Genomic DNA, 25,258 nt, shown 5'->3' on the forward strand with positions numbered 1-25,258 from the left:
GGATGTCATCCACATACAGGATTAGAAAGATATACTTCCCATTCTTAAACTTTACGTAAACGCAATTGTCCTCAACATTTTCTTTGAACCCGAACTCTTTTATTATTTTATCAAACTTCAAGTACCATTGTCTTGAAGCTTGCTTTAGCCCATAGATTGATTTCTTTAGACGGCATCCCAATTTTTCTTTACCTTCCATGACAAAATCTTTCGGCTGTGCCATGTAGACGGTTTCATCCAGATCGCCATTTAGGAATGATGTCTTCACATCCATCTGATGCAATTCTAGATCATAATGAGCCAAAAGGGCTATTATAATTCTGAAAAAATCTTTACATGAGACTGGAGAAAAAGTCTCATTGTAATCAATTCCTTCTCTTTGTGTGTATCCTTTTGGCACGAGTCGTGCTTTAAATTTATCTATATTCTCTTGGGAGTCATATTTGGTTTTGTAAACACATTCGCAGCCTACTGTTTTGGCTCCTTTAGAAATTTCCTCTAAGTCCCAAACTTCGTTGGTACTCATCGATTTGATTTCATCTTTCATAGCATCAAGCCATTTGCATGAGTATTCACTTCTCATGACTTCTTCAAATGAAGTGGGATCATCCTCCATTTGAACTTCTTCGCTATTGTAGACTTCATAGTCGTCAGGAATAGCGGACTTCCTTATTCTTTGGGGTCTCCCATAGGCCTGACCCTGCGGTGCCTCGTCTGTTTGGGGCTGCTGTTGCTCCCCTCCATGTGTGGCAACAGGTTCTTCAGGAGCCTGATGGATAGGTTCCACATCCTCATTCATTGTTACCACAGAAGGAGCCACTGCAGGTGTCGGCATCGCAGTAACTTGCACTAGCGGTGCGGTTACAGCGGGCAGCGAGAAGAAAGGTTCTTGAATCACAGGATTGGGTGTATACACCCGCTTCTCCTCAAGATCAATCTTCCTAACTGTTCCGCTCCCCCGGATCATTTGATCTTCAAGGAATACTGCATGTCTCGTTTCTACAAATTTTGTGGATCTGTCTCGCCAGTAGAAACGAAAATCCTTTGATCTTTCTGGATAGCCAATGAAATGGCAAGACACTATTTTGGGATCTAGTTTCGCAATGGTCGGGTTAAATACTTTTGCCTCAGCAGGACTCCCCCACACCCGCAGGTGATTCACTGAGGGTACTCTACCTGTCCACATTTCATGCGGTGTTTTCGGCACCGATTTACTGGAAACTCTGTTGAGAATATGAATGGCGGTTTTCAAAGCCTTCATCCATAAATTCACTAGCAATGTAGAGTAGCTGATCATGCTTCGCACCATATCCATCAGGGTACGATTATATCTTTCAGCCACTCCGTTCTGCTGAGGTTCGCCCGGCATTGAGTACTGGGCAACTATGCCTTGCTCCATCAGAAACTTTGCAAAAGGTCCTGAAACTTGGCCATATGGAGTATGTCAACCGTAGTATTCCCCTCCACGATCGGATCTTACGATTTTAATCTTTAAATCATGTTGATTTTCTACTTCAGTCTTGAATATTTTAAATTTATCCAAAACTTCAGATCTTTCTTTAATTGGATAAATATATCCATAATGGGAATAATCATCTGTCAATGTTATGAATGAGTCATAACCATCCACACTCTTTACATTGAACGGACCACAGATGTCTGTGTGAATTATCTCTAATACACCTATGCTCCTTTTGGTATTTTTCTTTATTTTCTTTACGAATTTTCCTTTTATGCATTCAATGCATTGTTCTAAGTCAGAGAACTCTAATACAGGAAGAATTTCATTTTTAACTAATCTCTCTATTCTCCCCCTCGAAATATGGCCTAAACGACAGTGCCATAATTTCGACGACGCATCATGAGTTCTTTTCCGTTTTCTATTCGCGAGTGTAGACGAGAATACATTCGCATTGTTATCGCATACGGAATTCACACTTTCACGCAACGATATCAAATAAAGGTCATTTCTTCTGAATGCAATGGAAATAACTGTATCATTCTATCTCCGAAAAGACAGGTATAACCATCTTTGTCCAGGCAAGACACACTAATCAAGTTCCTCTATAATGAAGGTACATATAAAACATCTTTAAGAATTATGATAAAGCCAGTGTCGAGTTCCAAATGAACATCACCCACTGCTTCAACATCGGCCCGGGCTCCGTTGGCAACTTTAATTGGCCTTTCATTTCTTTGAGTGGTTCTCGTCAAACGGAATCCCTGCAATGAATTTGCAACATGAATAGTTGCTCCTAAATCAATCCACCAAGAGGTTTTTGAATATTCTATATACAAGGATTCATTTACGAACGAAATAATATTCTCACCTCTCTTTTCCATGATCATCTTTAGGTATTTGTGACAGTTTTTCTTATAATGTCTCCTTTCTTTGCGGTAGAGACACTGGTCCTTTTCTACTAGAACCTGTCCTTCTTGAGGTCTGTGTTGATGAGAGATTTTTCCTTTAGAGGAGGAAGAAAAATTGCCTTTGAAGTTGGCATTCTTTTTCTTGTTCACATAGTTTAAAGATCCGCCAGTGGCGGATTTTATTCTCTCCTCCTTCTGAACACACATCGCAATGGTCTTTTCTATATCCCAAGTATGTGGTTGGGTGTTATAGTTGACAATAAAAATGTCAAACTCTTTAGGCAACGAAGCAAAAACCAAATGGACAATGTGATCCTCCTTGAAGACAAGGTCCAATGACTTAAACTTGTTGTTCTGGTTGACCATACGATGAATGTGCTCTCTGATGCCACCTCCATTGTATCTTTCTAAAACCAGTTGTTTGATCAACTGGGTTGCATAAGTTTTTGAAGAACCGGTGTACTGGTTCTTTAACTTCTCAAGATACTCTGTGACAGTGGCACAATCTGGTATTGAGCCCATAATGGCAGGCTAAATAGTGTTCTTTACCACTGCCAAACATTTCTTGTTGGCAGGTAACCATTTAGCATAAAGCCTCTCATAATCTGCTTTTGCTTTTCTATAAGAAAGCTCTGTTTGCTTCCAAGAAGCATCTGTGTCTGTATCCTCCCTCACAGGAATCATAGGCTCTGTAGGAGTTGGTGTAGATAGAACCCAATCCAGTTCGCCCATAATAAAATACAGGTCTAGTTTTCTGTACCATTCATGATAATTATCTCCCTTTAAGATAGGAAAATATCATTGATGGAAAACATCATTGATAACTCTCCTGAAAAATATTCATGAGTTGTGAGAACATTAAAATAAATTCGAATATATTGTTGCATATTTTAAAACGACGTTGGTCAGAATTTAAAATATGCAATAACCTTTTGTATTAAGTCTAAAAATACCGTTGGGCAGAATTAGAGTTAATACATGAAAAATATCTATCAGAAGGATTATAGCATAATTAGTTTTTGTATTAAGTCTAAAAACACCGTTGGGCAGAATTTAGAATTAATCCATGAAAAAATATCTATCAAATAGCATATTAATTGCAATATTGTCATTGTCAACGTTGGTGGAAAAATAACAATATTACAATTCAAAAAATAATCTATTTGCCTTGCAATTTTAAATTCTCTCATTGGTTCAAATTTAAATGACAAGACAAACAATCATTAGAAAAATAGTCTATTGAATCTTTGCAGCGGAAAATAAATTCTATCAAAATTATCTTTTGGAAGCATTGCATCAAGGTTCAATCAAATTTGAATTTGAAATGCATCAAATTCACTAAAATTCTATTGAAAATGGACTTCTAAAAATTGAAACCCGATGCACTGTTCTTTCCTTGAATCCAGCCCAGCCGGCCCATCTTGTGCACGGCAGCCCAGCGGGGAAAACTGGCCCGTGCGCGTGCGGCGGCCCACGGGCAACAGCTCGTTACGGGCCGGCCTGCGCGCCCGCGCGTGCGCTCACGGCCGCGCGAGAGGCAACCTGGGCCCGTGCCGCCAATTCCCCATCCCGCCTGGGCCGAAAGAAGCCCGATAGGGCATGGGGCGATCTCATCCGTTGAACCAAGATCGATGGCCACGCATGCTTTTCGGCTGAACAACCCCCCCTCCCCCCCCCCCCCCGCGCGGCCGCCCCGTGAAACCCTAGCTCATTCCTCTCTCCCCGGCGCCTCCGTCTTCTCCACCCGAGCGAGCGAGAGCGGCGGCGACAGAGCGATGCCACGATGAGCCCCCTCGCCGGCTCGCGCGTCCACATCAAGGTGAGCGCGCCGCCGTCGAGTGGCATCACCGTGGTGCCTAGATCCGGCGAGCGGCACAACGGCTGCTCGCGCGGCTTCTGTCCGCGCGAGGCCATGGGCCTCGCGAGGTCGGGTCGACGCGCCCGGCGTCCCGAGGGCATCGACGGTGGACGGCGCAAGGAGAGAAGACGTAAGTTCTCCCCTTGACTGCCGCCCCTTTTCTGTTTTAGCTAGGGTTAGGGTTTCTGTGGGGTTTATTCTAGGGATTTCCGTGGGTTCTTTTCTGTGGGTTCTCCCAATCTCTAATCAACGCGAGTAGATTAGGGCTCTGATACCATTGTTAGAGTCGTGATTCGACTACTTTAACCGCGGATCGTCTACCGCGTGATGGAGTCCGAAGAAATCAGGTAGATCTAAAACTAGTCGAGTGCGAGAGAGGTAGAGAGGAGAAGGGGGCACGGGAGTTATACCTTTGTGGCCCTGCATCGCGGGTGTTGCAGAGGGGCCTGTCATCGTCGCGGGCGGCGGTGATGCTAGGGGTAGCCGAGCTTCGGGTCGCAACCGAGGGAACGGGATGAGGCGGCGACGTTGACGACGGCCGTAGGTGGGTCTTCCCGCCGCTGCTGCGCTTCCTCGATCGGCTAGGGTTTAGACTGTCGGTGGGGTGGCAGCGGCGGCGAACCTCGTGTTCTGTGCCGCTGACCCCCACCTCTCTTTTATAGCGCAGTGCGACGGGGACCCACCAGCTATGAACGAGCTGGAGCGTCCCCATCAGGGCGCGGGTGAGAGGAGGCCCATCGGGCCCGTTGGGGTCCGAGGGTCTCTGGGAGATCAAACTAACACTATGTACATACTGTGTGCACAGTTAGACTATTGAAATTCCCCTCTACTGCTTCAATCCCATTATCTTTCATGTTCTTTTTGCGGGTAAAGAGAGTGCTTTTTTAACCAGATACTGGTTTGATTACAATCATCAGTGACACACGCAGGAGCCTGTCTCAACCAAACTGTTGAATGGGTATTGCGTCTAGCTAATCCAGCCAATTCATTTGCCACCTTATTACTCTCTGTCTCCCTCTCTCTCTACCTTTACTACCTTCCAGTCCACCAGGAGCTGGGTTAGCTCCTTGCATTCTACAATGATGAAGCGAATTTCTGATCTGTCAGCGTGCTTGCCCGAGAGGGCTTCCACCACTCTTGCACAGATGCATTCCAGTAATATTGGCTCCTGACACCACTGGGATGCCAGATGGATACATTCCACGCGGCCCAATGTTTCGGCTTCGGCTTCCATTATTTTTCATTACCGTCTTAAACTCTCCGTGATGAATATTTATTTTCTACATTATTTTTAAAATGCATTAGTTAATTTCTTGTATAAAACATTGGTTGTTCTATTAAACGAAAAGACTTTTAGTAGCTTTTTTTATTGTTTGTTTACGTTAGGAACATTTACAAGATTTTTCCTAATTTTCAGTTAAATAAAAACACATATAAAATAGATAAACCCGCACAATTAGGAACATTGCAATAATTAGGAACATGATATTGATGACGTTCATCAATTAGGAACATTACAATTTTTGTGACGCCTATTCCTGACGATTTGGCAAGTCGGGCACGACGATCTCACGATGACATTGATCTAGCCCGTTACATTTTCTTCTTCTAGTACCGAGTTTCCAGAGAGACTTTGATGCCCAAAACACGGTGGCACTGGCACGTCTTAAAAAATCACCAACAAATCCAACACCGCCAGAATACTATACAGACCGGCGCCATTTGCCGCGGTTTGTTTCCTGCTTCTGCATCCGTCTGGCCAGCCCGTTTCCCACGCCCGCCCGCGGGACCGACGCTGTGCTGCGCCGCGCGAGCGCCGACACCACGGCTGGCTGGAACTGTCGGCGGCCGCACCTGCACCGCGCGGATCGGGGAGACAGTGATCCCGGCTAAACCCCTTCCGCCTCCGGGGAAATAAGATCAGCGCTGCTTTTACTCGGCGGGGGACGACCCCGGCCGGGCCAGACGACCACTCCGACGCCGAGCGATCAGGACTTCAGGATGGGACGCGACAGTCGGCAGGAACACCCTGCCGGTACGATCAAGCTCGCGAGCATGACCTCAGCCGGCGCGGGCATCGTGAGCGCGGCAGGGGAGACGTGGCGGCCGGGTGGGTTAGTTACTAGCAGAGCAGCTGGTGAGCAGTACAGGTGCTGCGTTTTTCTTCGTAGCGCCCTGACGAGGGAGTCTAATGGTGGCGGTACGGCGTGTCACCATAAAACCGTGTGCCGTGGCGGCAAAAATCTCGGTCATATCTCCAACCAACCCGGCCTTTTCCTCCGTCTTCTCCCGTCCCCTGTCGGTGTGGCCCGCGACGCGCGACGCCAGCCAGCAACCTCTGTCTCTCTCTCTCTGCACTCTGCTGCTGTTACACTACTTGCTTCCTCTAATCCTCTCCGACTCTGCGTCTCTCCCCTCTCCTCTCCCCCGATCGCACCGCGCCATTTTTAATCCCACCTTCTCCCACAGACCGGAGGTATCTTAAGCTCCAATCCACTGCGGCTGTGCAAGCAGCACCTCGCTCTCTCTCTCCTCGGCCGGCTTGCTTCGAACCCACTTGATCGCTGCGTCGCCTCCCTCCCCTCCCCTTCCTGCTCCCTCCCCCCGTACGTGCGCAGTTCTCGGCACGCTTCCCCATATATACCCCCGCGGCCGCTCTCGGCGGATAGAGATCGGTGCACAGGCAGTGACACCCGCACGCAAACCGACGGACGAGGTAGCTGCTCATCAGCTATCCTTGTTCCCTCGGCCGCCCGTGTCTGGCGGAGGCGGACGCGGGGATGGGACGCCACGCCCACGCGGGCTCCGCCGCCGCCGGCGTGCAGCTGAAGCTGCGCAAGGGCCTCTGGTCGCCCGAGGAGGACGAGAAGCTCTACAACCACATCATCCGCTACGGCGTCGGCTGCTGGAGCTCCGTGCCCAAGCTCGCGGGGCTCCAGCGGTGCGGCAAGAGCTGCCGCCTGCGGTGGATCAACTACCTGCGCCCGGACCTGAAGCGGGGGAGCTTCTCGCAGCAGGAGGAGGACGCCATCGTCGGCCTGCACGAGATCCTGGGCAACAGGTAGGTACCCGCGACGCTTGCAGATTGCAATGCGGTTGTGAAATCCAGCGACGCTGCTATATCTATCCGCAACGCGCCATCCTCAATGAAATGAATTGGTTTCGGTGGGTGCAGGTGGTCGCAGATCGCGTCGCACTTGCCGGGCCGGACGGACAACGAGATCAAGAACTTCTGGAACAGCTGCCTTAAGAAGAAACTGCGCCAGCGCGGCATCGACCCCACCACCCACAAGCCCATCTCCGCCAACGCCGCGGCGGCATTGGACCAGCCGGCGTCGCAGGAACACAAGCCGCCGCCCGCCGCCGACAGCGGTGGCTTCGAGCCGAAGCAGCAGCAGCAGCAGCAGCAGCAGGTGTTCGACCCGTTCCCGCTGACCGACAGCTTCGGCGGCGGCTTCGAAGCGGCTGGCGCCGCACTGTACGGCCACCTGGGCGGCGGCAAGCAGGACGCGGCCGGGTTCGTGGACTACAGCAGCGTGCTGGACGTGTCGGAGAACCTGGGCTACGGCGAGAGCTCCAGCAACAGCAGCAACTGGAACTGCGCGCCGGAGGCAGGCAACGCGCTCGACGGCGGCGAGGCGCCGCTGCACTGGGCCTCCAGCGAGGAGCAGTCCCTGGAGCACAAGTTCCTGCTGCCCTGTCACGGGCAGCAGGAGCAGAGCCTGCCGCATTTCGACTTCGACATCGGCCGGGGCGCCGTGGTCGGCGAGTTCAACCTCGAGTTCTTCTGAGGTTTCAACCTGTGAATTCCAGCAAGATAAATTACAACCGTATATATATACACTGTTCCTAAAGGCATTTCACACAGACCAAACGGGAGCTTAGAGACTGTGCTTTGTTAATCCGCCCCTAGTCGTCCTTCCTTGCTCCTCCTTAACAATGCTTTTTTTACGTTTCTTTGTTTTTCTGTTTCCAGTATGGCTAAAATAAAGGCATATACTACAAATATAGTACAAATGTAAACACAGTGTAGTTGCTATACAAGTACTAAGGTTTTGTAAGAACAAGTTTCTTACTTTCTGTACCCAGTCCAGTGACTCTTTGTCCACCACTGAAAAAAGGACACCGCATCTTTTTGGCGTTTGCGTTCCCCATCTGAACGAAGAGGAAATCTGAAGGTTCTCACCAATTGCCTGGGGCAGGTCGCCATCATGTTTTCCTTGATTTGTGTCCTACGAAAGCAGTGAGGAGGACAGGGACAGCTACGCCGCTGGAATCAGCCGTGCTGGTCAATTTCAACTGTTTATTTTACGTGTGTACTGATGCCTCCTTTTTCCCGAACAACATTTTCGTGGCGCCGTTAATGCTGCTGTTAGCTTGTAATCTAATTTTCCCTCCGAACGTCACCTTTTTGCTAAAGGTACCACGACGACATGCAGCACCGCCGTGGCACCGAATAGTGCAACTCTGCACTCCTCCTAGACTTTGGTAGCTATAAGAAAACATACGACATTTTTAGTCGATGGCGTGAATGCGATGTCTGGCATGGGATTAGCAGCGGGAGTTCCCTGCGATCACTAGCTTAGTGATGGAGGAGATTTTTTTCTCTCTCTGAAGTTTCTTACTTCCTTATGTTTTTAGATTAATTAGCTTGTTCAGTCATCATATATTTGAAAACAAATTTAGCACTACGTTTTTTTCCTTAAAAATTCTCTTGTTGGTAAACGAAAAATATCGATACCGGCCTGCAAGCGACTGGAGCCCCACAATTGCAATAACTTTATTTTTATTTCTAAATATCAATAATGCTTCTGTAGATAACAACTTCCAAACCTTTGTTAATGCTGGCGTTAGCGTCTAATCTAATTCTCCGTTCCAGAGGCCACTTTTGCTGAAAGGTCCTGGTAGTACACGCACCACACTGACACTGACACGGAACGATCCACGCAATTCAGCCGTGCCCGGAGCCTCGGAGAGAAACAGAGGACGGGCAGGGGCGAAGCTAAATAGGAATACATCCACAGAAAAATAAAAAACAGTGATTAAATCTGAATTTTCATTATATATGCACCCGAGTGGTAGAGGCAGGGGCCATGGCCCCCTAATGATTCAGATTAATAAGTTTAGATTACTGATTTAGACTAACCATGAGTAATAAATCATTTAGATTTTTTTTAATAAGTAGGACTTCTAATCATTAGAACCGAGCACTGGTAGATTTTTATAAATATAAATATTATATTCTACTATCCTATTTACTAATAGACATGCAAATTATCTTTTATATAGATAAGCTACACATTATGCTAAAACTGTAAAAGCACTGTCAGTTTATTCATCTTTTGGCCATCTGTTGACATCGGTGAAATATAATTATCCATATTACATTACAATATAAATAAGTATTTTATTATACAATATATTCTACAACCACAATTATTATTGGACTTGTTTGGAACTGTCACGCGGCAGCGCATTCTATTAGAAGAGCTGATTCTCGTATTTGTCGTTTGAGCTCGCGTCATGATGTTGTTCAATGTGAAAAAATATATCTGGCGTAGTTTTTACCGAGACCGGTACGAATAGATTTATTATTTATTGATTCGATATAGTTTGGCTCGGCCCTCTAAATTTGATTCCTACCTCCGCCGCTGCACCCGCACAACTTTAACTGAATGCACGTACGAGACAAATGCATCCTCCTTGGAGTTACTCCAGCTTCACCACTGAGGACGGGTGCAATTAAAGAAAGACGTGAACCGCCTCCGCTGACCCCGTCGGGGGCCGCCGCCGCCCCGCTCGTCCTCCCTCCCCGCGCCACCGAACCAGAAGACGACGGACGACGGGACGGCGAGCCGCCGGAGAGTCACGTCCTACTTAAAACCGGCACAGCGATCGGCGGCCGGGGGGCCGTGACAGCGCCGCGCGGCGCGACGCGAGCCAGTCGAGCCTTGTCGGACGGATGGAGCCATGCTCGCTCGCCTTGACGTCGAAAACGTGCGTGCGGCCCGCAGGTAAGGTAGCAACGGGAGCACCGAACGCGGTGCGCGCAACTGTCGCGAGGCACCGTCGATGGTGAACTCCACGCCCCGGATCCGAACGGGGGACGATGGTCGTCAGGGACACGGCGTGACTACGGCGCGTCACGGAGTGCGCAGAGTCGTCGGCGTCCCCACGCCGACGCCGCCGCTGCTGGGGACGCAACGCGACAGAGCGCACCGCGAGCCCGCGAACATGAGCAGGCAGAGCGCGCCGCGCACGACGATTTGCTCAGCACGGCGTGTGGCACTGAACATGGAAGCCCAACTTCTCGCTGGGAAACCATTGAGAGGCCGCCGTGGATAAGCGGGCAGGCAAAGCATCTCGGCTGATCTGGCTTGCACTGTCCGAGTCATTAACAGCAACAATCAATCGAGGGGGCCGGCCGGCCAGCCAGACCGGGCAGGGCATGATGGCGAGCGAGAGAGCGAGAGAACACGAGGGGATCAATGATTGGGGCGGCACAGTTCGGCCGCGCCGCGCCGAGCAGTGCCGGGCAGAGTGGCGGGGGGGGCGAACGGTGGCGCCGCGGCGACGAAGACCGACCGCACGCCAGGCGCGAGCGAGGGAGAGAACTAGAGGAGGAGCCGGCGGCTCCGCTCGCGGCCGCGATGATTGGTCGATCGGGACGCACGGGGAGGAATGAAAGTCGCGCGCAGGGCAGGCAGGCAAGGACAGTGTTGCCCATTGAAGCACGGCAGTCCGCGGCAGGTTGGCGCGCGCTGTTCTGCCGCCGTACGGCGGCGCGCGTTGGCGCGACATGGAGGCAAACGCATGGCCCTCCTGCGGCAAGGCAAGGCATCGCTTGCACAAGCTGCGCACCAGCGAAGCAGGCGCGCGTCGCTGTCGCTGATGCTCGGATGGGCTGCCGCAACGTGCTGCAGATCAGGTGGGCCGAGGACGGCCGATGGCGAGGCAGCCTTGGGGCGGCTCAGCGGCCACGTTCCCGTGCCGATTTCCTGTCCAGCCCGCCCGGCCCGGTTACACTGGCTTCGGTGCAAAATCACAGGCAGTTCATAGGTCTTAAACACTAACCTGACAGTCTGACAGAGCAAGCCAACATCTCGATCGATAACTAGAGACACGACACAGGCCCGAAATACCTCGAGCCAGACCTGAACGGAAGTCGTACGTACCCAAATCCTTCGAAGCAGCAGTACACAGCTACAGTACTAACTAGTGCGGCAGAACAGAACACACGCTGCACGCATAACACACGGGCACGCGGCAAACCGAACGGACGAGGACTCGAATCGATACACATACACAGCTAGCTCCCAAACCCAGCCAGCCGACGAGGCGCGTGCTCGCTCAGTGGTGGTGTCCCGGGAGCTTCTCCTTGATCTTGCCCATGAGGCCCTTCTTCTCGTGCGCCCCCGCTGCATGCGTCCCCGTGGCCGCCGGCGCCGCCGCGTGCTGCCCGGCCTTGGTGCGCTCCTCGTGCTTGTGGGTGCCCGGGAGCTTCTCCTTGATCTTCTCCTTGAGGCTCTTCTTCTTCCGCCGCCCGCCCTGCCCGTCGTCCTCCGAGGACGAGCTGGAGCTGGAGCTGCCGGAGCGCGTCAGCTTCTCGCCGAGCGTCGTGTGCTGCTCCTCCCTGGCCGGCTGCAGCTGGCTGCTGCCGAACGTGATCTCCTCCTCCTCCACGGCCGGCTGGAGCTGGCCTCCCATGCCCACCGCGGCCGCGCCGCCGACCATGCCCTCGTACGCGAGCGCCGGTTCGCCGGGCGCAACACCACCACCGAGCGCGGTGACGCCTTCGTCCGGGTACGCCGCCGCGTACCCGGCGCCCGCGGCGTCGCTAGCGCCGCTCAGGGGAGCACCGGCGGGTGCCGTGCCGCCGGCCGAGCCGGAGATCGGCTCTCTCGGGACGGGGTTGCCGTACTGGTCCACCGGCGGCACGGGGTTCCCGTACTGGTCGACGCGCGGGTACGGGTGCCCGTACTCGCCCTGGTACTCCGCCATTGCCCCCTCCCCTCCTGCGACGAGCTTTTCCTCTCTCTCTGCGACGGACAGCGACTCAGCGAGCGTGCCAGCGACTGTTGTTTCTGTGGTTGTAACCGGATGGGAATGAAGACGAAACAAATGCCCCCGTATTTATGTACGAGGACCAGGGCGACAGGTCGGCACGTGCGGGACGACACGCGCGCACGCATGCAGCCACGTGGGACGCGGCGCCTGAAGAGACAAGGGCACGTGTCCGCCGGCGTGCCACGTTGGCTTGCTTCTCGAGGTTATCGAATTGTGCAGCACAACGGCATTCGCCCCGTACGAGGTAGCGATACAAAAAGTTGAGCTGCTCACGTTACTGCATTGCTCTTGGTCCGACTCTGAATAAGACTCAACATCCAAAGGTCGGTGGTCATGCAAACCAGTACGGGACAAAACACTGAATTGATTCCAGAGAATTATTCACATCGATATCGACCGTCGCAGGATAAGTGAGTGCTGCATGGAGAGATGCCTTGCATTCGTACAGCATACCAATCTTCAGACAGAGAACAATGTCAGGTTCCGATGGTCGGCGTTGGGGGCTGTTGCTGTCTCGGGGAGCGGTGGCAGAGTTATCCGCAGCCGTCCTCACTGCGACGGCGCCGCCTCCTCTGTCGTGCCTTCTTCGACCCGCAGGCTGTTTTCGCGCCGGTAGTGTGACTTCGCGCCCTGGGTTTACAATGGATTCCAAATTACTGGTTAAAATTCTGCTACCTGGTTAAACGGGAGTGACATGCAATTACTCATGATGGCAGTAGGACTCAAGCCAAGAGATGAATGAGTACCTACGAACTGAATAAAACATGCACAATTTCAACAGATTTTGTAAATAACCCTGAAAGTAGAGCCATACATAACTCCAGTGAAAAAGGGACTTGTGTACCATAGTATTTGATCTTTAGTACTGACACTAAATTAAAACCAGATTCGACGTTTGGCGTTTATAGTGCGACTTACTCAAACAAAATGATGCAGCCAACTTCAGTCCTTATGAGCTATAGAGAAGGTAATAAAATGGTATGCACGTAAGAGATGAAAGATTTATGCCATTCTAAGCTTTCATTCCTTAGGCTTTCATCGATTCTTCTCTGACCTGCCAAACTATCTGGAAAACTCAAACGCTAAAAGAAAACTTACTTGAAAGATTGATCCCAGCTTTTTCAATCCTCTTGCTCTCAACTTCAGTACATCTCTGGGAATGTTATTTTCTTTCAAAACCTGGAGAAAGGGGGAAATCACTAAATGTGGAATGGCAAATATTGTTCATTTTTCTACTCTAATGTTCATATTATAAAGGAGTTAGAAATATACATGCATGATAAAGTAAACAAAGGAATGGCTGAATACAGTGCTTACTGCTTGGCAGACATGTGAAAGCGTTGACTCAATGTCAACCACATTGATTTTCCACAAAGAATTGAGCATTGCATCTTTTTTCTCTTCAATACTCTTGATAAGCTGCTCTTCCTTGTTGTCGCCCTCCTCAATCTTTTTCATCCCTTCTTGTAGCTGTATCAGAGCAATTGCACCTATAGTAGGAGTATAGCAGTCACTGAAGAATCGGCTCATCTTTAACCAAAAAGGGGGTAACTCAATATCCTCGGATTTACCTGCAGCAGCATTAACCTGCGATTTTACATGGTGGCCCTTATCCCTTACCCACTCAGCTATGAATGGTACACCCATATACAGTTTGCTTTTTCCAAGTTCTCTTGCTGCTTGTCGAACATAAATGTAGCCAATAGTGTGAAGCATAGCCTCACCAAAAGCTGAAAAGACATCAGTGAAATCTTTATAATGTTCAAACCTAAGGATGCAAATGAACCCTTCTGGATCCCAAAATACAATTGCACAATTTATAGCCCTAGAAGCATTATCGAAGCATGCATATAGCAACAAAGTTGAATGAAAGTGCCTATGTGGAGATGAAAATTGAAAACTGAGGATCTTTGAACTTACCAGCTTGAGACAAACGCTGAGCTTCTGCATTTGCCCAATCACCAAACTCTTCTTGGTTCCCATCAACATATGGCTGCAGCCGCTCCTTTAGAATCTGAGTAAGTTTTTGCTCTCTTTCGGTTTGCACGTCCTGCAAATCAGTGAGATTATGAAGGTCTACGCTTAGAGCATCAATTCCTGAGCCTGAGGAGAAGGTGTGAAAAACACCCATAATTACAGCAGGACCAACATACCTTTATCTTCTCTTGAACCCTTGTCCTTGCCTCAGGTGTTGTTGATTCTTCCTCAATCTCTACTGAAGCAACAGATGCTAGTGCAAGTTGACCAACATAATCTTCAAAATGGTCGCTCCCAAAAAGCATCCCAAAGACAGCAGTTGGATCAATCATGTTATCTCTGAAAAAATCATTACAAAAAATTTAGTGACACAATCAAATATGAATGATATGGTAACTCCTATAAGGTAAATGCAACATCCAAATAAAGTTCGTGGTAATCCACTTCTAGAAAAAAGTTTTTTTCTTTCTGATCCTGTGTTTCAGCAACTAGTGTTTGAAGATGAGATAAAAATTAGATGATAAATTCAGGACTTACTGGGGAAGACCTTCCTTTCCATACTTATCGTAAGACTCCTTTTTCACCGGATCACTTAGGACCTGATAGGCTTCACCTAGTTCCTAGTTAAGGTAACCGAACAATTGAAGTCAGTAATTGTAGCAAAGTTACAGTTTACAAGATAACTGAATCAAGTTTTGCAATGCAGAGATAAGAAACGTAATATTCTTGTACTCAAATACACGTTTAACCTTTGTATTACTACAACAACCATGGGAATTCTACAGTTAAATGGCATACGGCCAGAAACAAAACACAATTGCACGGTGGCCATCTCGTGGTTTTTTAGTCCACCGTGGTATCTCCTAGTAGTATAATCATTGTTACAGTCACTCACTCATATCCCTCTGCTGCACTCAGAATGCGACTAACAATATCCGCAGGAAGTCGTAGAGCAGAAAGCGCATATGTACCTGAAACTTGCGTGCCGCGTCAGGATTGCCGGGATTCTTGTCTGGGTGCACCAGCTTGGCCTTCAAAACCCCAAACATCGCCAACAGATTCAAAAATCAGGAAACAGGAACATGCTGCGTGAAAACGACCACCACCGGCAATCAGGAAAGGGGAATACCCGCGCACCTTGAGGTAATAGGCCTTCTTGATCTGGGCCACGGAAGCGTCGGTGCTGACCTCCAGGATGTCGTAGTACGCACTGTCCTTCACCATTTCGGCTCCCGGCTCCCTCCCTTCTTCCTCGGATCAAACGGCGACCGAACCGCCAACGAACAACGCCGCGACGGGGAGGACTCCGAGATCGGGGTTCCTGGCCGTCGCCGGAGGCGAGAGAGAGAAGAAAGGAAGAGTCGGAGAGGCCGAGGCGCGCACCTGGCCGGGAGTCCGGAGATGGTGGGCGTCAGTTGATGCGATGGTGCGGTCAACATGGGAGAAAAGGCTCCTGCGCCGGGCCCACTCCGCGCCTGGCTCCCTTGTCCGGTCCTGGCGCCAGCCGCCGGAACAAAACTGCAGTAGCAACTGCCAAAAGGCTTCCAGACTCCAGCGAAGCCAGGCTAGCCGGAGGGCCGGTGGCGGCGTACATGATTCAGCGTTAAGGAATCACAATTGTTTGTCAATAATTGCTCATGGCCATGCTTAGCGGCACACCGCTCTCCTCTTATTTAGAGTTACACCAGCGGTCACAAAAAGTTACATGACGGACCAAGCCAAGCACCAAGATTCGTGCCAGGTGCCACGAATGGCGGGCTTATTTCGGCAAAGGGTTACATTTTCATCGCTAACACAAGCAGCCTCAAACTAGGGACAAACTAGTACTTACTAAGCCATAATGTACTAAGGTTACAGAGGCTGCCAGCTGATCGCTGAACTCTACACCGGCGAGGTGGACAGCAGGAACACCGGCGTCGACCTCTGCAGCAGAATGCCGCAGAAGGGGCAAAGAGGGACGGCGGGTCCTGAGAGGTCGAGCGATCCTTCGTCTTGGTTGGCGTCCAAAGGGGACGCCTGCATGGCGAAGAATGACTGCGGCAGCAGCTTGTCGACCATGCCTCCGCAGCACACGCAGTGCCACACCGGCTGCAGGACGGAGCACAAGATCATGGACGCCCTGCACCGTGTCAACGTGTGCTTGTCTCTGCAGATGGCTACATCGGCCGACTCGAAGTGGACCGGCGCAGAGCAATAGGGGCAGGTTTCTTCAACGGAGTATCCACATGCAGAGTTGATCCTGCAGGAGGAAATCAGTTCTGTAAAACTATTTCGTGATCGCATTTCGGTGGAGTGGGCAAACTAGCAAGTCTGTTGACATTTTCAATACGAAATTTGTTGAGAGATGATCAATTGAGTTGGTAAAACATACCTGTTTCCTAGATCTTTGATCCTAGATCTGAGATACTTGAGCTGGTCGTGCACTTCATCATTCATGGTTACCCAAGAATCCATTTGGGCAACTCCGACAGGAAACCAGCTGTTTTCAGTAGAGGTATCATTGAACGAATATGCTGTCCTTTTCAGGACTGCAGCAAAGGTGAAACCCACCAGTCTCTCGCGTAGTTCTCTTTCACTCCTTATCAAAAGAGTGTTCCAGAACTCAGTTGTCGAGTCATTACCATTTTCAGCATCAGGACCAAGCTGCGCATGATTGCTGAGCATTACTTTTCTACAAATTATGTTCAGTAAGTGTAGCTTCCGCAAACTGACACTGGGCAGCATGTCATGCCTTGAAAATGATGGAGCATTGATAGAAACACACTGTGGATCACCTGAAAATAAAGCTGAGATCCACATATCCATCAAAGTCTCCAGAAAGGTGGGTGCATATTTCTTGAACCCTTGTAGCGCAGCTACAACATCCCATAAGGCAAGTCCCTTTTCAACATTTTCATATTTCTTCAATGACCACAAAATGTTGGATCCCCACCACAAAAAGTTACTCGAGGAAAAGATTGTAGACTGTGTATTGCAAACATCAATTCTCCTGTCTAGTGGAATACCAACAAATTGACCACCAATCCAAATGAACTCAACCACCGCCTTTTGTGTCCTATTGTTTTGATCAACAAAATTATGACCATGTGAATACATTTCTGGATGTTATATCAAAGCAAAAAAAAAATTTGATATAAGGATCCCAGTACATTTCATAATGAACTGTGTATCACCTGGCTTGATACATCTGGTCCAAAAGGTTCAGATCCAAACCACGGACCTGAAAAAGACAAAGTTCATCAATTCTTACAGCTTATGCATACAATTTTAACCTACAACAACTGTTCACTTGAGCAAAAAAGGTGCCAGATATAAAAGCCTAAAACATACCACAGCAATCATTTGTCCTCCAGGTGCTAGTGTAAGACCAAAGCATCGATTAGAGACTTCTGATAGCTGCATGCATATTCAGGAGCCAATTATAAGGAAAAAGCACTTGGACATCAAGGAAGAGGAGAACAGTTAATTATCTATTTTTACATCTGTTGATTCTTTTGACTCTGGAAAATTCGTATGCACGGGAATTTCTTCAATGTGGTTTCCGTGATAGATCCAACAGCGTGCAGAATTATCCTGAAAAAGAAGAAAAATATTAAGAATCTGCAAATGATACAATGCTCAAGAAAAAGAAAGTTTTGAAACACTAACAGAGTGCAAAATATAGTATACTCAGCAGAGTTACTATATAATCAACAATCAAGACCGCTTCATCTTTTCAAGTTATAATAGGTTATATTTGTAAAAACTGAAATCACTCCTTCAGATAGTACCATAGTCGAAAACAGGCTCATAAACTTTTAGCAGTGAAACAAGGTTTTTAGTATCAAAATTATGCTAGTTAATTTGTCATCTATGCTTTTATTTTTTATTTCCTCATGCAATTAGGTACATTCATAGTGAACGATGTCTACCGTAGACAACGATAATGTTCAAAATAATAGATCGACAAGAAAAAAAGAATGGGAGTATACAAGAAACCAAGTTCAGCCATAGCTGACTCAAGTAGTCAACTCATACTTCAGCTCAAGTAATTTTCAACACGGATCCCACATCTCCGGTTGCTGCTCTACTTGAACCCTCAAACTTTCAACAATTCAATAGTTTCAATTGACCTCACATCCAAAGAGATAGCAATCAAATAGTGCAACAAAAGAGTTAACGGACCTGGCTGCAGCTGTATAAACAATAGCCATCCATACCCCATGATAAACCTGTCACCTATGGCAATGTTAGACATTTTTTTTCTTTTGTTAAAGAGAAAAGATATTCAATTAATGTGAAGTTTTACCACTTGATCATGTGCATGGCATGCATTAGTATTCTCAATTTTGCAGCTACATGTATTCCATATCCATGTTTCCAGTGACCCAGATACTCGTCCAATTGCCAAATTAACCTCGTACTGAGACCGGGCAGGTACAGCTAATGAAATTGATGATACTGGAGCTGACAAATCAGTGGTGACCTGACAAAAGGAACATTTGGAGTGGAAATTTTAGTTAGAGAAGATAACTTCATAGCACAATAAGCATGCTACATCAAATTGATGTTGTGCACTCAAGAAAAAAATATGGCATAAATCATTTGTGTCAAATATGAACAGTACTAGGTTGATGCTTATTGTGTACCTCAGCAACTAATGCAAAGGGCACTTCTTCTGCAATTGTACATCTATTTAAACCTTCAATATTCGCCAACCATATCTTCACACTGAGAAAAGAAATAAAATATTCACATGAGGTATGAAACTTTTACAGAAAACGAACCATCAGAATACCAAATTTAGTAAATCGGACAGAAATGAAAAACAAGAATCTTTAAGGCATGGGGAAAACCATTTTCACCGCCACCCAGATATCTGGTGCAGAGAATGATGTGCATCATCTTTAACATTGATTACTGAAATTAGTAAAAAAATGGAGATGAGGGATTCTTTTTTTCTTCATTTATCAAGACACAAACATGAAACATTAGGCACATCACATGCCTATACAGGTCCTCCTGCTTATGCAGACACTTGACCGATTCCAAAGCACATAGCAGCTAAAAGTATGTTTTCAAAATATGATTATCATATATATCCCTTTTGCCATGTCATGACTCGTGAAGAGCTCACAAAAGGCCCATGCAAACAACCAATACATGATATGGCCAAACAAAGCACACAACCATTTTCAAATAATAAGCATTTACATGCTCACCTTCCGCCTGAGCATCCAGTTGCTAAAAGCAGCGAGGATTTTGAAGAGCCTTCAGAGGAAACTTCCCAGGTTATGGCACTGACCCATGATTTATGAGCTTGCAAAACCCCAATGAGCATTGGATCACTATTAACCACGCCAGCATCTATTGTGTAGTATTCTGGCTTATATAGTTTCCAAAAAGACACGTTTCCAGACTTGGAGCCCACAGCAAGAATGCACCAATGCCTCAATAAAGAAGAACTTTTATCATTTGATGACACAAGTGGAGACCATGCAACAACGAGGGAAGACAAACATGCATCACGGCAAGCATACTGCTTCGCCGTGATAAGAGGAAGAGATTTGTTTTCTCCATTGGTGGACAATGATGCTTTGGCATTTTCTGTGCTGCCTTGTCCATTTACAGAAACAGGTTCATGTCTGTGTTTTGCAGTCTGGAATCACAAATACAGCAGTGTTAAAGAAACAATAAATTCACATAGAAAACAGCCATGTGCAATATCCTACGAAATACCTTCACTTAGCATAATAATATATTCTTCCTTTGTCAAGAAACAACATGGTTCTCCTTTTACAAATTGAAAGAATAAACTGAAACTTCAGCCTAAATGTGGATGACTAAATTTGTACCTTTTTCGAAGACTTCTTCTTTGACTTAGAGCATGATTTCAATGAGAAGTCTGCATCATTTGAAGCATCTAAATCATCTTTGTTGCCATCATAAATATAACCATCAACTCTACACATTCAATAAAAAGTTATTCGAAACAAATTCAGCTACAGTATATCAATGCGAGAAAGATTGCCAAGAATGTTGATTTCTTGCAACAAAATAAATTTCAAGAAGACCTGTGACATCCAAAGATGAATGGGGTAGAGAATGCATGCAAATCAGCATTTCACAGCCCAAATAATAGCTAAAGGATGCTTCTTTAGATCATCTTGTTATTTAAATATGGTGACTGTTTCTCTATTTGCAAAATTATGATGTGGAAGCAGAAAGGCATCATTCACCTTGGTGGTTTTCTTTTTCTCTGTCCAGGACCCCTGCGAAAAAGAGGATCTTGCAATTCACATGTAGAACCTAAAACCTCTGTCTCTTCGGTATTTGTATTCTTCTGATCACGTAAGAATATTTTTAACCACACATTCAGAAAGAAATATCATGCCACAATCAAAGAAATAGAGCTCTCAGTGCTAGAGTGGAAGGTATTATACCAGAGAAGTCAAATGAGAACCATTATCCTCTCCAAAGTTTATAGTTTTGTAGTAGCTAAACAGCAATTGTGATATATCTGCAACCTATGGACCAAGTGAAAGGTTTATAAGCACCAATAACAGAGACCTAGAACAAGTGATCACTCCTAATGAATACATGCAATGAAAGACAAAAACTTAGCCTGGCCAGAACAAATTTGCAACAGGCTATTAAGACCATACAAAAGCTAGTCTGTGAACAAAAGAGTCAAGGCTGAACCAAAACTGCTAATTGCAAGTTTTATTCTGATTAGAAGGTGGAACAATAGTAAGAAAGACGGAATGAATTTTTGCTGGAAACTAGGTAATGCAGTTAATGGTGAGCTGATCCCCACTATAATTCAAGAAATGTTTGATTCCTCATATGCATTCTGCATGGACTGTTGAAACAATGGCGCTAAGCCAGACCCAGCACAAGAAAAATCAGTGCAGCGCAGAAATTCAGTTGGTAATCCAGACAAACTTCCTAGATTCTCATATATAAAACATTCATAAATTCAACATTGTTCACATAGCACAGAAAATGCTTACCTGAACCCATTCATCACAAACTTCCCAAATCGGGGACCGGTACAGCTTCACATGACCATCCACAGTGCAAACAGCCAGCAAACATCTAGATTTGCCATCCATATACAGATATGTTAAGTGCAGTAGGATGAGCAGATGAACTTGTGCACAAAAATTACATCTAGAGAAGATCGTGTATAATTGAATACCATTTTTAAAATTGATTGTCAAAGATATACATACCCAGAATTAGGTGCAAATCCTTGCGGAGACCATGAAATTGACCGGGTACATGGTTCGGCATCACGAGCTAAGCAAGTGGGCACTAAACATGGCTCAAAGAGATCTGCAAAATATTGGTAATTGAGAATTTAAGATCAAACAAAAATTCACCTACATGGCCACATTGGACATATTTTTTCATGCTTTCATGAAAAGGCAGTAATGGAAAGCTTCGTACTGACCTATAGAAGGCAAAATGGCATGGCCTTTGTTTAGGAGGTGGTTAGGTTGGTTGTGATGGAACATGCACTAGCCATAGTAGTTTTAATTTAACAGAGTAGAATATGACTAGTAAAACTGAATGGTCCAACTAGCAAGACAGTTCACTCATTACAGTTCGCAAAGTCCCATTTAGTTTTTAACGGCACCCTACATTCGCACTGCAAAAATGACGTCAAAGAAACAAATTTCTGAATATGGTATAGTTGAAAATTGAGTCTTCAATGTCCCAAATAATTAACACAAATCTGCAAGTTCAATACAGCCTACGGGAGATCACATCACTAAAGCAAAGGTCAAATTTACCTTCTCTGTTAACCACTCCTATAGGAAAAGGATCACTGCAACGAAGTCCAACCAGTCCACGAGGCCCATCAAGCGCAGCTGGGTTCTTAGAGCAAACAGAATCATGATGAGTGCAAGGTCAGGCAATCCAGACTCCATACATGAACTACCATGACACCTGAACATTGACGATCTGAACGTGATACATCTTACAGTGATGGGATTGCACTTACCAGAATAGTGACAATGTGACCAGATGCGACAGCCACCAAATTGTCACTTGACCAAGCAATGGCATTCGGGTAAGACGGAGAAGCAATCAGTGTCACGGCTTGGTACTGCGGAGCCATGGCGCTCATGCCCAAGCATATCTAGCAATGAAATTAAGCTTGAACTCTGCAAAAACAACAGCTGACTTATGTTTGCTGGTTCAGATGTAAATAGGATTGTAACACGAAACCTATTTACGCGCCCAAAGACCAAACCAGCACAGAACAACTGAGCGAGCTGAGGAAGGGAGCAAAGCCTACCTGGTCCTGCCGTCCTGCGCCCTGGTCGAGCTTGCGGTGGCCGGCTGGTGCCCTGGCCGCGCGATGCCGCCCCGATTCCCTCGGCGGCTCGGCGCTGGCAGCCGGCTGCCTAGGGTTTGACCCGTCGCGCCGCGAGCCCAGGACAGGAACTGCTGGAGCGCCTGCGCCTGCCGTCGAGTGCACGGGCGTGGGATGCGAAAATCGCGCAGTTCCTCTTGGATGGCCGATTTCTTTGTAAAGGCCCAGCTTTCCCAGCCCAGCAAAGAAAAGGAAAAGGCCCAGGGTCCCGTCCCGTCCGGGGCTGCCGCTCGGATCCGCAGTTCCGCACGGGGCAAGCCGCCGCCGCCGCTACCTTGCCCGCGCCGCCGCCCCCAGCTTGTTCGTCTCCGTGCTGCGCGCGCTCCGCCTGCTCTGGCCCGCACAGGAGAGGGAGCGAGGAGGATGGGGCTGCCCAGGCTGCCTGGGACGCTGCTACTAGGTGGGCCCCGGCCGCCTCTGCTGGCCTGCTGGCAAGCGATAGGAGAGAGGGGCCGGTGAAGTACATAGCATCACCGATCAGAGCAGGGGCGGGCCCAGGATTTTGAACATGGGTATTCAAAAATCAAAGGGATAAAATATTTTTTTGACAACCTAAACCGTAATTTTTGGTCTGTCACTGTAAAGCTAGAAAACAAAACGAAACCTTGCAACCAAGGTGGACCATAACCATTAAGAACTGAATAAGCTACTAATAAGAGGAAGAGAATGAGTACTGGACAATGCATATGCAAACGAACAGGATTATTCAAATCGGAAGCAACAAATTAATACCTTAGCTGGGACGTGCTGGCTCGCTCGCAGCTCGCCGCTAGGCTGCCGCCGACCACCGCGGAGCTACGGAGCTCCCGCGGGCCTAGCGCGCGCTCGCCGCCCGGCTAACGCCAGCCCCGCGGAGGCGCTATGCCCCTGCTGGCCTAGCCAGCGCGCGCATGCGCTGCGCGGCTAGGGGGCTCGAGGCTCGCCGCTCGGCTACCGCTGCCGCTCCGCCTGCCGCAGCCGCTGCCGCACGCGCCCGCGGGGAGACGTGTGTGCGATGTGATGGGCATGGCCTGGGGCAGCGGCTTGCGAGTGGGGTGGGCCGCGAAGGGAGGGGAGGGGACCGTGGGCCGTTCGGTGGGGAGAGAAAGATTATTTTCGAACCTGTTATTTCTTGTTCGTTTTTCTTTTTTTCTTCATATACTTGAGAAATACTGCATATATAAATTTTTTAAAAAATTAATGGGAAAAGTCTATTTTACTCCCTTCAATAATTTACTTTATCCGCTTAACCCTCTGAGCAAAATTTAGGCTCAATTTACTCCCCCAACAATTCCAATTAGTCCAATATATCCTCTAATGATATTTCTCTTATTTATTTCTCCCCGTACGAATTGAATGTTAAGTTCAAATTTTTTGAGTGGATAGAGAACATGATTTCATATATTAAAAAAATATATTTAAAATTTTTTATGGTTATTTTCATAATTTGAAAATATTTAACACGAAATTTATCACAAAAATATAATTTTTCATGAAAAATATTTATGAAAAAAATCATAATTTATTTTTCTAGCATATGGCATCATATTATAAGTTACGTTGCAAATTTTAAAGTTCAAATTCCACCTGTAAGTAGAGAAATAAAAAAGAGAAATCTTATTAGGGGGTAGATTGGACCAATTAAAATAGTTTGGGGTAGTAGATTGAGTCTAAATTTTATTTAGGGGGTTAAGTGGACAAAATGAATTGTTGAGGGAAGTAAAATGAATTTTTTCCAAAATAATGGGTATTCAACTAAGTACCGTTGATTTGAGGTGGGCCTGCCCCTGGATCAGAGTCTCAGAGACGTTCATCAGATGGCATTTTTTTTTCCAGAGCTGCGAATTAATTCGACTGTTACGAGCTGGCGGTTGATTGGTTCGCGGCATTGGCGTCCTCCCCGCTGATTATTGGATGCGCCTGCTCGACGGGCAGGGTGCTGTTTGAAAGACTTTGTCCCTGCAGATCGCGTATGTAACGGCGCCATTAGCAAACTGTTCGCAAGGAGATGGAAGACCAAGCTGGGATGCAAAACTGGATGGTGGAGCCACCGAAGGTGACGTAAGCCGGGAAGTCCCTGTCCATGGTGCTCGCGCCGACCGTGAAGATCCACGGCGCCACGTTGGACACCGTGCTGGGGCCCGGCCCGAGTTGCCGGCGGAGCAGACGACGGCGACCCCGCTCCGGGCCGCGTGGAACGCGCCGATCGCGATCGGGTTCGCGAGGTAGCCGGAGGCCGCCGACGAGCCGATGGAGAGGGTGAGCACGTGGACGCCGTCGGACACCGCCGCGAGCATGGCGGCGAGGATGTCCACGCCCGAGCACCCGGCCTCGTAGCTCGCCTTGTACGCGGCCGTGCCCTCCCCGCGCCCGAGGACGCCGGCGCCCGGGGCGAACGCGCCCCCCGCGGTGGACAGCGTGTGCGAGCCGTGCCCGTCGAAGTCCCGCGGCGAGGACAGGTCCGCCTAGCTCGGCGGCCGGGCCCCGCCCGACGCCAGGATGCCCGCGCTGAAGACCCTAGCGCCGATCAGCTTGCTGCGCCCAAAAATTTTGACTTGCACAGTAAAATGCCACAGTAATTTTTGAAAGCTAAGATGTATTGAAGGCAAGTGCGAACTTGAAGGTCGTGTCGGTGCGATTTT

General features: G+C 47.9%; 4 protein-coding genes across 6 annotated transcripts; 1 reads left to right on the forward strand and 3 right to left on the reverse strand.

Moving 5' to 3' along the window:
- The first annotated feature begins 6,559 nt into the window (after nucleotides 1-6,559).
- On the forward strand, nucleotides 6,560-8,378 carry LOC112891803 (myb-related protein Hv33-like). Its single transcript, XM_025958765.1, has 2 exons — nucleotides 6,560-7,289; nucleotides 7,404-8,378. Exons 1-2 carry the CDS (start codon nucleotides 7,009-7,011, stop codon nucleotides 8,017-8,019), a joined length of 897 nt encoding a protein of 298 aa, XP_025814550.1. The 5' UTR covers nucleotides 6,560-7,008; the 3' UTR covers nucleotides 8,020-8,378.
- Nucleotides 8,379-11,316: 2,938 nt separating this feature from the next.
- LOC112893253 (dehydrin Rab25-like) lies at nucleotides 11,317-12,339 on the reverse strand. Its single transcript, XM_025960474.1, has one exon. It carries the CDS (start codon nucleotides 12,227-12,229, stop codon nucleotides 11,579-11,581), a length of 651 nt encoding a protein of 216 aa, XP_025816259.1. The 5' UTR covers nucleotides 12,230-12,339; the 3' UTR covers nucleotides 11,317-11,578.
- Nucleotides 12,340-12,546: 207 nt separating this feature from the next.
- LOC112893252 (chaperone protein dnaJ 10-like) lies at nucleotides 12,547-15,759 on the reverse strand. 2 transcript variants are annotated; one of them, XM_025960473.1, is made up of 9 exons: nucleotides 15,410-15,759; nucleotides 15,244-15,303; nucleotides 14,810-14,892; nucleotides 14,449-14,611; nucleotides 14,216-14,345; nucleotides 13,867-14,025; nucleotides 13,613-13,785; nucleotides 13,394-13,474; nucleotides 12,547-12,925 (listed from the first exon to the last, which is right to left on the reverse strand). In XM_025960473.1, the coding sequence occupies exons 1-9, from the start codon at nucleotides 15,494-15,496 to the stop codon at nucleotides 12,845-12,847; spliced, it is 1,017 nt and encodes a 338-aa protein (XP_025816258.1). In that variant the 5' UTR covers nucleotides 15,497-15,759; the 3' UTR covers nucleotides 12,547-12,844. The 2 variants fall into 2 exon arrangements, with proteins under 2 accessions (XP_025816258.1, XP_025816257.1); XM_025960472.1 differs by having other exon boundaries at nucleotides 13,613-14,025.
- A 137-nt stretch (nucleotides 15,760-15,896) lies between these two features.
- LOC112893251 lies at nucleotides 15,897-22,948 on the reverse strand. Of its 2 annotated transcripts, none has more exons than XM_025960469.1 (17): nucleotides 22,560-22,939; nucleotides 22,263-22,425; nucleotides 22,051-22,135; nucleotides 21,487-21,589; nucleotides 21,265-21,349; nucleotides 20,695-20,778; nucleotides 20,491-20,594; nucleotides 20,107-20,215; nucleotides 19,474-19,910; nucleotides 18,901-18,982; nucleotides 18,561-18,737; nucleotides 18,437-18,490; nucleotides 17,753-17,845; nucleotides 17,603-17,668; nucleotides 17,446-17,492; nucleotides 16,644-17,327; nucleotides 15,897-16,511 (listed from the first exon to the last, which is right to left on the reverse strand). In XM_025960469.1, the coding sequence occupies exons 2-17, from the start codon at nucleotides 22,386-22,388 to the stop codon at nucleotides 16,154-16,156; spliced, it is 2,694 nt and encodes an 897-aa protein (XP_025816254.1). In that variant the 5' UTR covers nucleotides 22,389-22,425; nucleotides 22,560-22,939; the 3' UTR covers nucleotides 15,897-16,153. The 2 variants fall into 2 exon arrangements, with proteins under 2 accessions (XP_025816254.1, XP_025816255.1); XM_025960470.1 differs by having other exon boundaries at nucleotides 16,154-16,511; nucleotides 20,491-20,591; nucleotides 22,560-22,948.
- Nucleotides 22,949-25,258: the final 2,310 nt, after the last annotated feature.

The sequence above is a fragment of the Panicum hallii genome, chromosome 5 (genome assembly GCF_002211085.1).
Source record: "Panicum hallii strain FIL2 chromosome 5, PHallii_v3.1, whole genome shotgun sequence".
NCBI lineage: Eukaryota > Viridiplantae > Streptophyta > Magnoliopsida > Poales > Poaceae > Panicum > Panicum hallii.